Source organism: Polyodon spathula, chromosome 24, assembly GCF_017654505.1.
Source record: "Polyodon spathula isolate WHYD16114869_AA chromosome 24, ASM1765450v1, whole genome shotgun sequence".
Classification (NCBI taxonomy): domain Eukaryota; kingdom Metazoa; phylum Chordata; class Actinopteri; order Acipenseriformes; family Polyodontidae; genus Polyodon; species Polyodon spathula.
The window spans coordinates 23,045,498-23,063,376 of NC_054557.1; the positions used below are offsets into that span (position 1 = coordinate 23,045,498).

The 17,879-nt window shown below is 43.9% G+C and overlaps 1 protein-coding gene across 1 annotated transcript; it reads right to left on the reverse strand.

The window, feature by feature from the left end:
* Nucleotides 1-546: 546 nt before the first annotated feature.
* Nucleotides 547-15,509, reverse strand: LOC121298833 (proteasome subunit beta type-9-like). The gene is made up of 6 exons (XM_041226080.1): nucleotides 15,329-15,509; nucleotides 12,582-12,649; nucleotides 11,059-11,190; nucleotides 5,922-6,051; nucleotides 1,874-2,015; nucleotides 547-751 (listed from the first exon to the last, which is right to left on the reverse strand). Exons 1-6 carry the CDS (start codon nucleotides 15,377-15,379, stop codon nucleotides 624-626), a joined length of 651 nt encoding a protein of 216 aa, XP_041082014.1. The 5' UTR covers nucleotides 15,380-15,509; the 3' UTR covers nucleotides 547-623.
* Between the last annotated feature and the right edge of the window lie 2,370 nt (nucleotides 15,510-17,879).

Below are 17,879 nucleotides of genomic sequence, written 5' to 3' on the forward strand. Positions count from 1 at the left end.
TGAAACTCCAATCTCCCTAGAGATTGCTGATGCTGTGATAATTCTACTGGCTGACGCTTTTTTTGTGACCAATCAGATAAGGTCTATCGGTAACTGTTTAGCTAAACCTTGAATACAGTATAAGGATCACGTCAATGTCAGGGTTGTATAGAAACTGTTTCCACTGCTTCAAACCCGTTCTGTATTATTACTGAGCACATTGTGTGCTGTTCCAGTGACTGCCCTCCTCCCTCTGCAAGCAGGTTCATTCAGGTCTCAGTGTGGAGAATGGGTAGTGAAGCACTGTGCTGTTCCAGTGACTGCCCTCTCTCCCTCTGCAAGCAGGTTCAGTCTGGTCTCAGTGTATCCTCTACACTCACCACAACTTACTGAAGGGCACTCAGTAAGCACTGTGTGTTTGTGCTCCCGTGTGCAGGTGGCGTGGCAACCGCCCTCTTTCCCTATTGAACCCCAGGCTGCCTCCCTGTGATTCTTCCTGCTGGTGCCTCAGAAGCAGAGCTATGCTGCTGCTCCCCTTGCAGCTTTCAATTAACACAACAGGACACATTTGTTTCTTTGTTTTTTTCTTTATTTAATTGTTTTGTGTTGTTTAGTGCAGTGTTTGAGCAGCAAGCCCGTCTGGATTACTCGTCGAAGAACTGGGGCAGGTTGTTTCCCAGGACGACTTTCTCTTCCGTCCCCTTCTCTGTGATACTGACGAGATACACCACACCCCCGCTGGAGCCGTCTCTCCCCATCGCCAGGGACAGAGCTGCACCGAGAGAGGGGGAGAGAGAGAGAGAGAGAAGTGAGCAGGGAAAACAGCAACAAGCAAACAGCAGGACAAGCTTCAGAGAGGACTCCAGACAAGACCTGCTTCATCAGCAGCTGCTGAGAGGCTTTCAGCACCACAGCCCGACAGACTCTAAATCAGAGCAGCTCAGGATGGTTCCTGTAACAGCAAGCTGAACTGAGGTGATACATCTGTATTGTAATTGTCTAATTGCATGTGTTGTTGATAAGTTTTATGTCTACATGTTTGCTCAATAAAACCTGTCATAAAAGGAACTGGAATTGATCAAAAGGGAATGCAAAATGGAATTGAGAATAGATTTTAAAAAAAGAATTGGGAATGGAACTGGAATTAAAAAAATAACTGATCCCAAACCTGGTAGAGAGTGAAACAGCAAATCATAGAGCAGGTAAAACTGCAGGGTCCTCGAATGGCTCACATGGTAACAGCACAGCCGCGTGGTGTGCAGGGTGAGTCTCCCTGGTAACAGCACAGCCGCGTGGTGTGCAGGGTGAGTCTCCCTGGTAACAGCACAGCCACGTGGTGTGCAGGGTGAGTCTCCCTGGTAACAGCACAGCCGCGTGGTGTGCAGGGGGAGTCTCCCTGGTAACAGCACAGCATGTGGTGTGCAGGGGGAGTCTCCCTGGTAACAGCACAGCATGTGGTGTGCAGGGGGAGTCTCCCTGGTAACAGCACAGCATCGTGGTGTGCAGGGGGAGTCTCCCTGGTAACAGCACAGCCACGAGGTGAGTAGGGGGAGTCTCCCTGGTAACAGCACAGCCGCGTGGTGTGCAGGGGGTATGCCTGGCAACAGCACAGCCGCGTGGTGTGCAGAGTAAGTGTGTTAGAAAGGGAAGCTGCTATTGCAGTGTGTCACAGAGAAAGGGAAGCTGCTATTGCAGTGTGTTAGAAAGGGGAGCTGTCATTGCATTGTGTTAGAAAGGGAAGCTGCTACTGCAGTATGTTAGAAAGGGAAGCTGCTATTGCAGTGTGTTAGAAAGGGGAGCTGTCATTGCATTGTGTTAGAAAGGGAAGCTGCTACTGCAGTATGTTAGAAAGGGAAGCTGCTATTGCAGTGTGTTAGAAAGGGAAGCTGCTCACCATTGGTTGTAAACTGGAGGCAGTCCTCTTTACTCATGCCTGGTCTGTAGGCAGCATCCACATAGCCGTAGATATAGGTGCTGCCAGAGCCCCCCACTGCAAAGGGCTGCCTGATCAGCAGCCCCCCCAGAGTGCCGAACACCTGCCAACAATCACAATGCAATTAGCACACAAACACACACACGCACGCACACACACACGCACCCACACACACACACACACACACACACACACACACACACACACACACACACACACACACACACACACACACACAGAGACAGACACACAGAGACACACAGGCAGGAAGCCACAGACATATACACATACACACAGACAGGCAGGCAGACAGACAGACACATTGAGAATACATCATGAAAAAGCATGACATACTGTATTCAAGGCTTAATTTGTACAGAAAGTGGTGCTGTATGGCAATAATAACATTCTTAAGAAGCGCACATTCAACACGTTATCTGAATATTGTAGTGCTGGATGTTTACAATCACATATTCTAAATCATATACGAACAAAGCAAGTGCAGACAAATACATTAAAGGCAACCGCAGGACAAAAAGAAAAAGAAAGCTATGCCTGTAAACATATCTGGAGGGTAACCCTGTTTTGTTCTGGTTTTGCATTTAAAAGGTTTAAGTAAGGAATGAACCACAATTCAACAGTTATTATGGTTTATGTCACTTACAACATTTCTTCCTAATTGATAATTGTTCAATAATGAGATTCAATTGATTAGTAATTTGGTAATTGGCTTTGCTAGGTTGAATATGTTTGTATTTCACTTTACAGGTCATGAGTCTGAAATCCCTCTAACACAGAAAACATGTTCTGCTGCCTTTATTACAGATTGAAAGATGGGAAGTGTGAAGCCTTTTACCTGCAGCTTTGTGTGCTGTCAAATTCAATCAGTGGTGTAGCAACCAACCAGCTGGCATTAATGAATTGAGCAGATCATAGGAAAGTTGTGTAAACTTTAATACAAATCCCAGTCTGAGAGCTACAGCTGCTAAACGTCTGTATAATAAAGGAGTTGATGAACAGTTACTTTGTGAAACAACTGGACATACAGCTCTGGAAAAAATTAAGAGACCACTGCAAAATTATCAGTTTCTCTGGTTTTACTATTTATAGGTATGTGTTTGGGTAAAATGAACATTTTTGTTTTATTCTATAAACTACTGACAACATTTCTCCCAAATAAAAATATTGTCATTTAGAGCATTTATTTGCAGAAAATGACAACTAGTCAAAATAACAAAAATGATGCAGTGTTGTCAGACCTCGAATAATGCAAAGAAAATAAGTTCAGATTCATTTTTAAACAACACAATACTAATGTTTTAACTTAGGAAGAGTTCAGAAATCAATATTTGGTGGAATAACCCTGATTTTCAATCACAGCTTTCATGCGTCTTGGCATGCTCTCCACCAGTCTTTCACATTGATGTTGGGTGACTTTATGCCACTCCTTATGCCAAAAACCAATCCTCAGAGTTGGGGAACATTGTCAGAGCAGAAGGAAGCAAGTTTTCTTTCACGACAACCTTGTACTTGGCTTGATTCATGCCAAAGCTGCCCGATTCCAGCCTTGCTGAAGCACCCCCAGATCATCACCGATCCTCAACCACATTTCACAGTGGGTGCGAGACACTGTGGCTTGTAGGCCTCTCCAGGTCTCCGTCTAACCATTAGATGACCAGGTGTTGGGCAAAGCTGAAAATTTGACTCATTTGGGGGTGCTTCAGCAAGGCAGGAATCGAGCAGATTTGTCTTTGTGAAGGGCGCATGAATCAAGCCAAGTACAAGGTTGTCCTGGAAGAAAACTTGCTTCTTCTGATCTGACAATGTTCCCCAACTCTGAGGATTGGTTTTTCCAGCAGGACAATGCTCCATGCCACACAGCCAGGTCAATCAAGGTGTGGATGGAGGACTGCCAGATCAAGACCCTGTCATGGCCAGCCCAATCTCCAGAACTGAACCCCATTGAAAACCTCTGGAATGTGATCAAGAGGAAGATGGATGGTCACAAGCCATCAAACAAAGCCGAGCTGCTTGAATTTTTGCGCCAGGAGTGGCATAAAATCACCCAACATCAATGTGAAAGACTGGTGGAGAGCATGCCAAGACACATGAAAGCTGTGCTTGAAAATCAGGGTTAATCCACCAAATATTGATTTCTGAACTCTTCCTAAGTTAAAACATTAGTATTGTGTTGTTTAAAAATGAATCTGAACTTATTTTCTTTGCATTATTCGAGGTCTGACAACACTGCATCTTTTTTGTTATTTTGACCAGTTGTCATTTTCTGCAAATAAATGCTCTAAATGACAATATTTTTATTTGGAATTTGGGACAAATGTTGTCAGTAGTTTATAGAATAAAACAAAAATGTTAATTTTATCCAAACACATACCTATAAATAGTAAAACCAGAGAAACTGATAATTTTGCAGTGGTCTCTTAATTTTTTCCAGAGCTGTAGATGGAATGCTGTGCGTGCAAACAAGAGAGCAAGAGGACAAGAGGACAAGAGGACCTGAGGACAAGAGCACAGGAGGACAAGAGGACCAGAGGACAAGAGCACACGAGGACAAGAGGACAAGAGGATGAGAGGACAAGAGGACCAGAGGACAAGAGGATGAGAGGACAAGAGGACCAGAGCACAAGAGGATGAGAGGACAGGAGGATGAGAGGACAAGAGAACCAGAGGATAAGAGGACCAGAGGATAAGAGGACCAGAGGACCAGAGGACAATAGGATAAGAGGACCAGAGGACAAGAGGACAAGTGACGAGCAAAAACATGAGCTTTCTGAAATACTGCAAAGAAAGAAACCAAGAAGAGGATCAGGTTGTTATGATGAGAGTACCAGTCCTTTGTGTGATGAGATTGCTAGTGATCAGGACCCTGGCCAGAAGAAGTGTGAAATATCAACTAGAAAGGGGGGGGGGGGGGGGGGTTGTGTGGAAGTGAGTTTGTCATTATTTGTATTTTTTTATTTTGTACGCATTGTTAATAGGCCTTTAGTATATTATTTATGTAATTATAATTTTTCATCAATCTGGTGAAATTGCAAACCATGTTTAAACTGTGTAAAGTTATAGGCTAATTGCTACTTAATAAAATTCACTTTTATGTTGAATTGATGTGACTGTGGTTTCGTTTATGAATCACAGTTTTCTGTGGATTCCTCGCTCAAACTGTAATTTCGTTAACCAACAATACATCTGCCCCACACTCCCCTTCTCTTCAGAGTCACCCAGCCCCTTTAGCTAGGAGACTCACAGATTTAATCCACTAAAGATCAAAGGGTGGCATCACAGAAATGTTTTAAAAGAGTAATTAAAAAATGGGACGTCATTCAGGGGACTCCAGAAGGCCGACATGAATCTTTTTTTTAAACACAATACACCACACCCGACACGAGCATCGGTCTGAGCCACGGTCCACACTGCATTCACATCACATTATCTGCCATGTGTGGCTGCAACAGAAGCCGCTGGGCAGTTTATGGGGATTACAAACATTATGAATTAAATGTAGGCTAGGTAGTTGTTATCTTAGTTTGTTTTTATTCTCTATTAATTCAATTCCATTCACTGAAAAAAGACGAGAGAGAAAGCCAGACCATTATTTAAAACACAAATGAACAGGGGAGGTGAGCAGGGTAATGTTCATATTGAAGCAGGCTACAATATTTCTTTTTCATTGAAAACGTGTCGCTATTCTTTATTGAAGTGAAAGTTCAGCTGTGATATTGTGTCGCGTGTTACTCATTCAATCAAACCAAGTCATGAAAGAATTTGTTTGTATCGTTTAAGATGTTTTTCAAGTCAAGTAAACTTATTTGTGTATAATAAACGACAGTAGAGCCAGTGTTATCTTACTTTAAAGGCACATAGCTCAAATCGTCTCTCCTGTGGCTCTTTGGAGGACCGAAACCCCCTCCCCCCTGCTTCGGACCCTCACAGTCTCACACAAGGCATGGATGCACAACACCCAGCGTCCAGCCGTGTCCCTGTCCACACCCACCTGTCCCCCGCTCCTTTTGTCCCACCCTGCTACGATCAGGTGAGCAACCATATCCTCCTTGTACTTGTAGCTGATGTCCTTCACCATGTTAGCAGCAGAGCGGACCAGAGGCAGCCTGCCCATCGCGATGCTGTAATACAACAAACAAGGGAGAATTCACACAGGAGTGTGTGTGTGTGTGAGTGTGTCGGTATACAGCAGGGATCAGCAGTGTGTGTGTATAGAGCAGGGATCAGCAGCAGTGTGTATACAGCAGGGATCAGCAGTGTGTGTGTATAGAGCAGGGATCAGCAGCAGTGTTTATACAGCAGAGATCAGCAGTGTGTGTGTATAGCAGGGATCAGCAGTAGTGTGTGTATACAGCAGGCATCAGCAGTGTGTGTGTATACAGCAGGGATCAGCAGTAGTGTGTGTATACAGCAGGGATCAGCAGTGTGTGTGTATAGAGCAGGGATCAGCAGTAGTGTGTATACAGCAGGGATCAGCAGTGTGTGTGTATAGCAGGGATCAGCAGTAGTGTGTGTATAGAGCAGGGATCAGCAGTGTGTGTATATAGCAGGGATCAGCAGTGTGTGTGTATAGAGCAGGGATCAGCAGTGTGTGTGTATAGAGCAGGGATCAGCAGTGTGTGTGTATAGAGCAGGGATCAGCAGTGTGTGTGTACAGCAGGGATCAGCAGTGTGTGTGTACAGCAAGGATCAGCAGTGTGTGTGTATAGAGCAGGGATCAGCAGTGTGTGTGTTTACAGCAGGGATCAGCAGTGTGTGTGTACAGCAGGGATCAGCAGTGTGTGTGTATAGAGCAGGGATCAGCAGTGTGTGTGTTTACAGCAGGGATCAGCAGTGTGTGTGTGTACAGCAGGGATCAGCAGTGTGTGTGTATAGAGTAGGGATCAGCAGTGTGTGTATACAGCAGGCATCAGCAGTGTGTGTGTACAGCAGGGATCAGCAGTGTGTGTGTATAGCAGGGATCAGCAGTGTGTGTGTATAGAGCAGGGATCAGCAGTGTGTGTGTACAGCAGGGATCAGCAGTGTGTGTGTACAGCAGGGATCAGCAGTGTGTGTGTATAGAGCAGGGATCAGCAGTGTGTGTGTATAGAGCAGGGATCAGCAGTGTGTGTATACAGCAGGGATCAGCAGTGTGTGTGTATAGAGCAGGGATCAGCAGTGTGTGTGTATAGAGTAGGGATCAGCAGTGTGTGTGTATAGAGCAGGGATCAGCAGCAGTGTGTATACAGCAGGGATCAGCAGTGTGTGTGTATAGCAGGGATCAGCAGCAGTGTTTATACAGCAGGGATCAGCAGTGTGTGTGTATAAAGCAGGGATCAGCAGTGTGTGTGTATATAGCAGGGATCAGCAGTGTGTGTGTATAGAGCAGGGTTCAGCAGTGTGTGTGTATAGCAGGGATCAGCAGCAGTGTTTATACAGCAGGGATCAGCAGTGTGTGTGTATAGAGCAGGGTTCAGCAGTGTGTGTGTGTGTATAGAGAAGCAGCAGTGTTCGAATTACACTTTGCCTCTTGGGGGGGGTCTGCAAATATATATATATATATATATATATATATATATATATATATATATATATATATATATATATATATATATATATAGACACACACACACACACAGTACCAGTAAAAAGTTTGAGTACACCTGCTTGAAACCAAGTTTTTCATGATTATCTGTGCTTTTAACTGTACAAATTTGTCTATAAACACTTCATATTTCATTATATGATACGTGTACTTATATAAGCTGATAATCATAAGTGAATTGCATTCAAATATTTAATTTTTAAATGAAAATGTAAATCTTGTCAATTTCAATGTAATGGTCACCCAAAGCAAGGGGATTTCAGTCTGAAGCCCAAGTCAGTTAAAAGTCTGAAATGTGTATAACACGGTGTTAGAACACTGGCCTAAGTATAAAAGTGTCTTTGTTAGATGTTCTCTGAGTTAACTAGCATGTTACCTAATTAACCTTTTGTCACCAATTATTGTTAACAGGTGAGGGTCCATGATTACTATAAATATAGGTAGCATAGGCACAAGTTTGTCATTCCTGTATGGAATGGAGCAGAAATGTCAAAATATGTTCAGTTACAAAGAAAAAAATGTAATTCCTTTAAGAAATGAAGGTCAATATTTAAGACAAATTGCAAGAACTTTGCAAGTGTCTGTAACTGCTGTGGCCAAGACTATCAAACGATTTGAAGAAACTGGCACTCATGAGGACCGAACAAGGTCTGACCTCAGAATCAGAGAAGAAGTTTATTCGAGTCACAAGTCTGCGAAACTGGTGATTAACTGCCTCTGAAATACAAGCTCAGCTAATTGCTACTAGAAGTACAGATGTTTCAACATCAACTGTTCAGAGGAGATTGCGTGAAGCTGGCCTAACTGGAAGAATTGCTGCAAAGAAACCACTGTTAAGAGTGCAGAATAAGAGGAAGAGACTTGCCTGGGCCAAAAAACACAGACACTGGACGTTTGAGGAGTGGAAGTCGATCTTATGAACCGATAAGTCAAAATTTGAAATATTTGGGTCCAACCGCCGAGTATTTGTAAGACGCAGAGAGGGTGAGCGCATGAGTTCGGCATGTGTGGTTCCCACTGTCAAGCATGGAGGAGGCAGTGTCATGGTCTGGGGTTGCTTCGCTGGTGACAGAGTTGGTGATCTTTACCAAGTCCATAGCAACCTCAACCAGCATGGCTATCATAGCATACTTCAGAGGCATGCCATTCCATCAGGATTACAGCTAGTTGGGCAGTCCGTCATTCTTCAGCAAGATAATGACCCGAAACACACCTCAAAGTTGTGCAAGAACTATCTGGCAAAGAAGGAAAGTGAAGGACAACTCAATCTAATGACCTGGCCTGCCCAGTGTCCAGACCTCAATCCCATAGAACTTGTATGAAACGAACTGGACAGAAGAGTCAAAGCAAAGCTACCCACAAGTGCCCTACATCTCTGGGAATTGCTGCAGAAGAGCTGGGAAGACATGTTGGGTGATTTCCTGCTGAAACTTGTTAACTGAATGCCTCGTGTTTGTGAGACTGTTATTACGGCAAAGGGTGGCTATTTTGAGGAATCCAAGATTTAGAGACAATTTTCCATTTTCTTGAACATTGCTTTGATACTCCTTATGTTTTGCTTTGCATATTGCAACGTGTTTTCATTTTCAAGTATTTACAGAAACGTATACAACGTAAAACATTGTCAATTATGAAAAAAATACTAGTTTCCAGCAAGTGCACTCATACTTTTGACTGGTACTGTGTGTATATATATATCTATATATATATATATCTATATATATATATATATATATATATATATATATATATATATATATATATATATATATATATATATATATATATATGTACAGCTCTGGAAAAAATTAAGAGACCACTGCAAAATTATCAGTTTCTCTGGTTTACTATTTATAGGTATGTGTTTGGGTAAAATGAACATTTTTGTTTTATTCTATAAACTACTGACAACATTTCTCCCAAATACCAAATAAAAATATTGTCATTTAGAGCATTTATTTGCAGAAAATGACAACTGGTCAAAATAACAAAAAAGATGCAGTGTTGTCAGACCTCGAATAATGCAAAGAAAATAAGTTCATATTCATTTTTAAACAACACAATACTAATGTTTTAACTTAGGAAGAGTTCAGAAATCAATATTTTGGTGGAATAACCCTGATTTTCAAGCACAGCTTTCATGAATCTTGGCATGCTCTCCACCAGTCTTTCACATTGATGTTGGGTGACTTTATGCCACTCCTGGCGCAAAAATTCAAGCAGCTCGGCTTTGTTTGATGGCTTGTGACCATCCATCTTCCTCTTGATCACATTCCAGAGGTTTTCAATGGGGTTCAGGTCTGGAGATTGGGCTGGCCATGACAGGGTCTTGATCTGGTGGTCCTCCATCCACACCTTGCTTGACCTGGCTGTGTGGCATGGAGCACTGTCCTGCTGGAAAAACCAATCCTCAGAGTTGGGGAACATTGTCAGAGCAGAAGGAAGCAAGTTTTCTTCCAGGACAACCTTGTACCCACTGTTTTCTGCCAGTTCTGAGCTGATGGCACTGCTGGGCATCTTCCGATTGCAAAGGGAAGTAAGCATGATGTGTCTTTCATCACCTGTAGTAAGTTTCCTTGGCCGACCACTGCATCTACGCTCCTTAACATTGCCCGTTTCTTTGTGCTTCTTCAAAAGAGCTCGGACAGCACATCTGGAAACCCCTGTCTGCCTTGAAATTTCTGCCTGGGAGAGACCTTGCTGATGCAGTATAACTACCTTGTGTCTTGTTGTGCTCAGTCTTGCCATGGTGTATGACTTTTGACAGTAAACTGTCTTCAGCAACCTCACCTTGTTAGCTGAGTTTGGCTGTTCGTCACCCAGTTTTATTCCTCCTACACAGCTGTTTCTATTTCAGTTAATGATTGTGTTTCAACCTACATATTGAATTGATGATCATTAGCACCTGTTTGGTATAATTGTTTAATCATACACCTGACTATATGCCTACAAAATCCCTGACTTTGTGCAAGTGTGCCTAGAAGAATTGATGCTGTTTTGAAGGCAAAGGGTGGTCACACCAAATATGGATTTGATGTAGATTTTTCTTCTGTTCACTCACTTTGCATTTAGTTAACTGATAAATATAAACTATTAACATGTCTATTTTTGAAAGCATTCTTACTTTACAGCATTTTTTCACACCTGCCTAAAACTTTTGCACAGTACTGTATATATATATATATATATATATATATATATATATATATATATATATATATATATATATATATATATATACATGTGTACTGTGCAGGTGTGGCTGGTATGCACTGTGCTGTGTACCTGTGCAGGTGTGGCTGGTATGCACTGTGCTGTGTACCTGTGCAGGTGTGGCTGGTATGCATTGTGCTGTGTACCTGTGCAGGTGTGGCTGGTATGCACTGTGCTGTGTACCTGTGCAGGTGTGGCTGGTATGCACTGTGCTGTGTACCTGTGCAGGTGTGGCTGGTATGCACTGTGCTGTGTACCTGTGCAGGTGTGGCTGGTATGCACTGTGCTGTGTACCTGTGCAGGTGTGGCTGATATGCAATGTGCTGTGTACCTGTGCAGGTTGAGCTGGTAGTCCACGATGTCGGCTACAGCCTGTGCGTCGGCCGCAGAGCCCGAGAGTGCACAGTACACATTGTCATGGAGGCGAGACAGCTTGTTCATCACGCGGTTCACCACCGACTGACTGGAGCAAAGAAACAGAAGAAACAGACACATAGACTGTCAACCACTGAGCAAACAGACAAACACACAGACTGTCAACCACTGAGCAAACAGACAAACACACAGACTGTCAACCACTGAGCAAACAGACAAACACACAGACTGTCAACCACTGAGCAAACAGACAAACACACACACTGTCAACCACTGAGCAAACAGACAAACACACACACTGTCAACCACTGAGCAAACAGACAAACACACACACTGTCAACCACTGAGCAAACAGACAAACACACAGACTGTCAACCACTGAGCAAACAGACAAACACACACACTGTCAACCACTAAGCAAACAGACAAACACAGAGACTGTCAAGCACTGAGTAAACAAACAGACACACACACACACACACATTGTCAACCACTGAGCAAACAAACATACAAACACACAGACTGTCAACCACTGAGCAAACAGACAAACACACACACACACACTGTCAACCACTGAGCAAACAGACATACAAACACACAGACTGTCAACCAATGAGAAAACAGACAAACACACAGACTGTCAACCACTGAGCAACAAAGCATCACACAGACTGTCAACCACTGAGAAAACAGACAGACACACACACTGTCAACCACTGAGCAAACAGACAAACACACACACTGTCAACCACTGAGCAAACAAAGAGTCACACAGACTGTCAACCACTGAGCAAACAGACAGACACACAGACTGTCAATCACTGAGCAAACAAACATACAAACACACAGACTGTCAACCACTGAGCAAACAGACAAACACAGACTGTCAACCACTGAGAAAACAAAGTGTCACACAGACTGTCAACCACTGAGCAAACAGACAGACACACAGACATGGGGTCACTGAGGCGTTCTCTTACTGTGTAACTCAATGTGTCATGGCATGTATATTAATAGAGGTATACTCTACCACAGTAAGTGGTTGGTGCTGTATAAGGTGGTGTTTTGTGATACAAGATCAACAGCACTTATTTGTAGTGCACAATGCTTCTTGAATTATGAATGTTTTATGAATGTCATTTGCAGCTGCAGAATGCATGCTGAGCCCTGGTGCAATCTCATTGAAATGTCGTCTTCCAGCAAAACAGACACATTCTACATAGATCCCACATCTCATGGCTGTCACAAGCATCGAGACTGTCACCTGCATATCTCAACATATACAATAAGCAGGGTCATCCTGTTCATTTCAGTGTGCTGTGTGCAGTCTATCTCAGGACATTGCCACGGTGCTATTTAACCCTGTTTATATTAGCTGTTATTTTAAATAACCTAATAGCCATTGCATGCACAACATTGGCATGTTTCTTCATTATGACCCCAGTGTGTCACGTGATGCGTGTTACTTGACATGCTCACCCTGCGGACACACGCGAGTCGGACCCGATCACCACGCCTCCCTCAAACTCCACAGCCATGATAGTGGTCTGGAGAAGAAACAGAAACACAGATCACACAGCAAGCACTGACACAGCGAGCACTGACACAGCATGGACACAGCGAGCACTGACACAGTACTGACATAGCGAGCACTGACACAGTACTGACATAGCGAGCACTGACACAGTACTGACACAGCACTGACACAGCGAGCACTGACACAGCACTGACACAGCACTGACACAGCGAGCACTGACACAGCACTGACACAGCACTGACACAGCACTGACACAGCGAGCACTGACACAGCACTGACACAGCGAGCACTGACACAGCACTGACACAGCACTGACACAGCACTGACACAGCGAGCACTGACACAGCACTGACACAGCGAGCACTGACACAGCACTGACACAGCACTGACACAGCGAGCACTGACACAGCACTGACACAGCACTGACACAGCGAGCACTGACACAGCACTGACACAGCACTCGGACCCGATCACCACGCCTCCCTCAAACTCCACAGCCATGATAGTGGTCTGGAGAAGAAACAGAAACACAGATCACACAGCAAGCACTGACACAGCGAGCACTGACACAGCACTGACACAGCGAGCACTGACACAGCACACAACGAGCACTGACACAGCACTGACACAAGCACTGACACAGCACTGACACAGCACTGACTGACACAGCACTGAGCACTGACACAGCGACACAGCACTGACACAGCACTGACACAGCACTGACACAGCACTGACACAGCGAGCACTGACACAGCACTGACACAACGAGCACTGACACAGCACTGACACAGCGAGCACTGACACAGCACTGACACAGCACAACGAGCACTGACACACAGCACTGACACAGCACGAGCACTGACACAGCACTGACACAGCACTGACACAGCACTGACACAGCACTGACACAGCGAGCACTGACACAGCACTGACACAGCACACTGACACAGCGAGCACTGACACAGCACTGACACAGCACTGACACAGCACTGACACAGCGAGCTGACACAGCGAGCACTGACACAGCACTGACACAGCGACGACACAGCACTGACACAGCACTGACACAGCGAGCACTGACACAGCACTGACACAGCGAGCACTGACACAGCACTGACACAGCACTGACACAGCACTGACACAGCGAGCACTGACACAGCACTGACACAGCGAGCACTGCACTGACACAGCGAGCACTGCACTGACACAGCAGCTGACACAGACACAGCACTGACACAGCGCTGACACAGCGACACAGCACTGACACAGCACTGACACAGCACTGACACAGCGAGCACTGACACAGCACTGACACAGCACTGACACAGCACAGCGAGCACTGACACAGCTGACACAGCACTGACACTGACACAGCGAGCACTGACACAGCACTGACACAGCACTGACACAGCGAGCACTGACACAGCACTGACACAGCACTGACACAGCGAGCACTGACACAGCACTGACACAGCGAGCACTGACACAGCACTGACACAGCGAGCACTGACACAGCGCTGACACAGCACTGACACAGTACTGACACAGCGAGCACTAACACAGCGCTGACACAATGTACTCGCACTCCGTGCACCTGCCTGCTTCAGATACAGAACTTCAGTGCTCATTGACATGTGTTACATTTCCCTTCGTTTTCAATGATGTTCCCAATCATTCTGAGGGGTCCTGTTGCTTCTCAGATATTGATTTCCATTTTTTAATGGATCAGAATCTGATGCAGAATCTGTGCCTGTAGAATCCTAGATGCCAGCTGGAAGGTTTGATTCCGATTCAGAGAAAGTATTCACATTCAATACCAGAGGAGCATCACAACTCAGAGCCACTGTGAGTGACTGCAAACACTGACAAGTGAGAGAGAGTTGAACAAATGAACGAGCCACATGCACAACATGAATGAGCTTCCATAGCATTGCAAACAACTCATTGTGTTGTTGCCTCTCATTGGGTAACGTCTGAAACACTGGTTTATTTAAATTATGTCCGTTCAAAGTCTGTTTTGAAGAAGGAAGCAGCAGTCTGGTTCAGCTGTGTGACTATACCCAGAGAAGACTATTCCTAAAGCTTTTTTGACTCCATTATTTAAATTTTGGAGAAACACGCTTGTTAATACAAACACTTCCAACGTTTTTCCTCTCAATTTACGTTTCATTATTACGGTGGGTTACAGACTTTTGAAAATTGACACCCTGGGTGAATAAATACAAAGTAAAAATGAAACTGTGCAGCAATGTGCATTTTTCACAGAAACGCGGAGTCGCGACGCCTCTCTGCGGGTGACGAGGTGACGCGTGTAAACAGCCCCGGTCCGCGTCTCGCAGAACAGAACTCCAGCTTCAACAGCACGAGCCCCCGCTGCTGCCCGCAGATCGAGCTCCCCTCATGCATGCGCAATGAAAACGCGGTCCACAGTAAACAATGCAAAAAGGAAAGTATTCGTGCAAGGCGCTTTGAAACTGAAAGTGTTACACTAACTCGTATTTCTCTTAAATAATGTTATTTTAACAAAACTTTCGATATTGTATTCTACACACACACACACACACACACACACAATACTGCCCCTCCACCTTCCTTCTATTATTATTAATAACACTGAGTTAATGCAGCGATAGGTACAGGAGTCGTGCTGACCCAGTGCAACATGTTAGCAAATAAATATGTCACTTACTCCTGTGCTGACTTCACAGTTTAACCAGCTCGGTTCCGCTGAAAGCGGCATTTTGAGATTATGCAACTCTTATTGTTTCCTTAACCACTTTATTTGAAACCTGCCTCGGATCTCGAACGGCAGGATGCTGTATTTTAATAGGGAGGAAGAATACTGTAATTCTGAACTTCCTAAAAGTATGTGCGCTAGAGGGCGCTCTAATCCACTCGATATGGAGTGCGCGGCTTAACGGGGGATTCACGAATTAAAACCTATTGAGACTAATTCTACCTGGCAACCAGTGACACGTACTAAAAATAAAAATGCTATTTGTTAAAGTACAAAATGCATGAAAATCCGCGCTGCCACAATGCAATGTGTTTGTATTGGTATGAAACCCCCTAAAAAGCTCAACAAAGACTCCCTGTGAAGAGTGACAATGTACAGTACTACGTGCCGGTAAAAAAATAAAAAATAAAAAATAAAAAAAACGTTGCATGATGTTAAACCACAGTTTAAACAACATCAAAATTATTTTGGAATTTTGCTAAACTTCTGACATTGTATTTTTAGTGATGTTAAACCGCAGTTACAATGTAATTCAATATAGTCTAGTCTAGTGATCTCAAACTGCAGTTACAATGTAATTCTATACAGTCTAGTCTAGTGATCTCAAACTGCAGTTACAAAGTAATTCAATACAGTCTAGTCTAGTGATCTCAAACTGCAGTTACAATGTAATTCAATACTGTCTAGTCTAGTGATCTCAAACTGCAGTTACAATGTAATTCAATACAGTCTAGTCTAGTGATCTCAAACTGCAGTTACAATGTAATTCTATTACAGTCTATTCTAGTGATCTCAAACTGCAGTTACAAAGTAATTCAGTACAGTCTAGTCTAGTGATCTCAAACTGCAGTTACAATGTAATTCAATACAGTCTAGTCTAGTGATCTCAAACTGCAGTTACAATGTAATTCAATACAGTCTAGTCTAGTGATCTCAAACTGCAGTTACAATGTAATTCAATACAGTCTAGTCTAGTGATCTCAAACTGCAGTTACAATGTAATTCAATACAGTCTAGTCTAGTGATCTCAAACTGCAGTTACAATGTAATTCTATTACAGTCTATTCTAGTGATCTCAAACTGCAGTTACAAAGTAATTCAATACAGTCTAGTCTAGTGATCTCAAACTGTAGTTACAATGTAATTCAATAGTCTGGTCTTGTGATCTCAAACAGCAGTTACAATGTATTGATAAAAGCTCAGGGAATGTAAATGGCACTTTACAATTGCAGATAAATATCATTCCATTTAAAGTACAGCTTTGCAGGGAGCTGCAGTCTGCACTAAGCCCACCACTGCCGTTCCAGCGAGCTTTTATTAGAGTGGCGCTTGTCCTCTTGTACTGTGCCGCCTTTTCTCTTGTAATACAACAATTGCTGACTGCGAACTGGAATCAAAACCTGTTCTTTTTGTGTGCTCTGAATAAGGAAAAAAAACAAAAAAACACTACTACTAATAAATGCATACTGGTTATTTTTTCAACATTTGGACAATTTTAAGACTTAGAGTTCAGATTTCTGGGTGTAAAATAGCAGCTTACTATTTCAAAGTCATGACTGCTTCGAAGTTAAATGCGCAGCAGTCACCTATTTTGAGCTATGTGTGCATTCATACATCTTGCTGTGTGTATGCAGGTATAAGAGCGCATGTCTCATCATCTAATACAAGCATTTATAAGCTGGGTTACCAGATCTTCAAAGTGAAAACCAGCATTTTTACTTTTTTCAATTAAACTCTAAAGCAGTTAAATAAGTATATTATAACACATAATAACAACCCAGGAGCCCCCAGTGCTGCACAGTGCTCTAATAATACCAATCCAGGGATCCCCAGTGCTGCACAGTGCTCTAATAATACCAATCCAGGGATCCCCAGTGCTGCACAGTGCTCTAATAACACCAATCCAGGGATCCCCAGTGCTGCACAGTGCTCTAATAACACCAATCCAGGGATCCCCAGTGCTGCACAGTGCTCTAATAACACCAATCCAGGAGCCCCCAGTGCTGCACAGTGCTCTAATAATAACAATCCAGGGATCCCCAGTGCTGCACAGTGCTCTAATAATACCAATCCAGGAGCCCCCAGTGCTGCACAGTGCTCTAATAATACCAATCCAGGAGCCCCCAGTGCTGCACAGTGCTCTAATAATAACAATCCAGGGATCCCCAGTGCTGCACAGTGCTCTAATAATACCAATCCAGGAGCCCCCAGTGCTGCACAGTGCTCTAATAATACCAATCCAGGAGCCCCCAGTGCTGCACAGTGCTCTAATAATAACAATCCAGGGATCCCCAGTGCTGCACAGTGCTCTAATAATAACAATCCAGGGATCCCCAGTGCTGCACAGTGCTCTAATAACACCAATCCAGGAGCCCCCAGTGCTGCACAGTGCTCTAATAATATCAATCCAGGGATCCCCAGTGCTGCACAGTGCTCTAATAATAACAACCCAGCTGTGACTCATCAGGGTGGGTACTGCGCACAGTCATACAGCCCATGACAT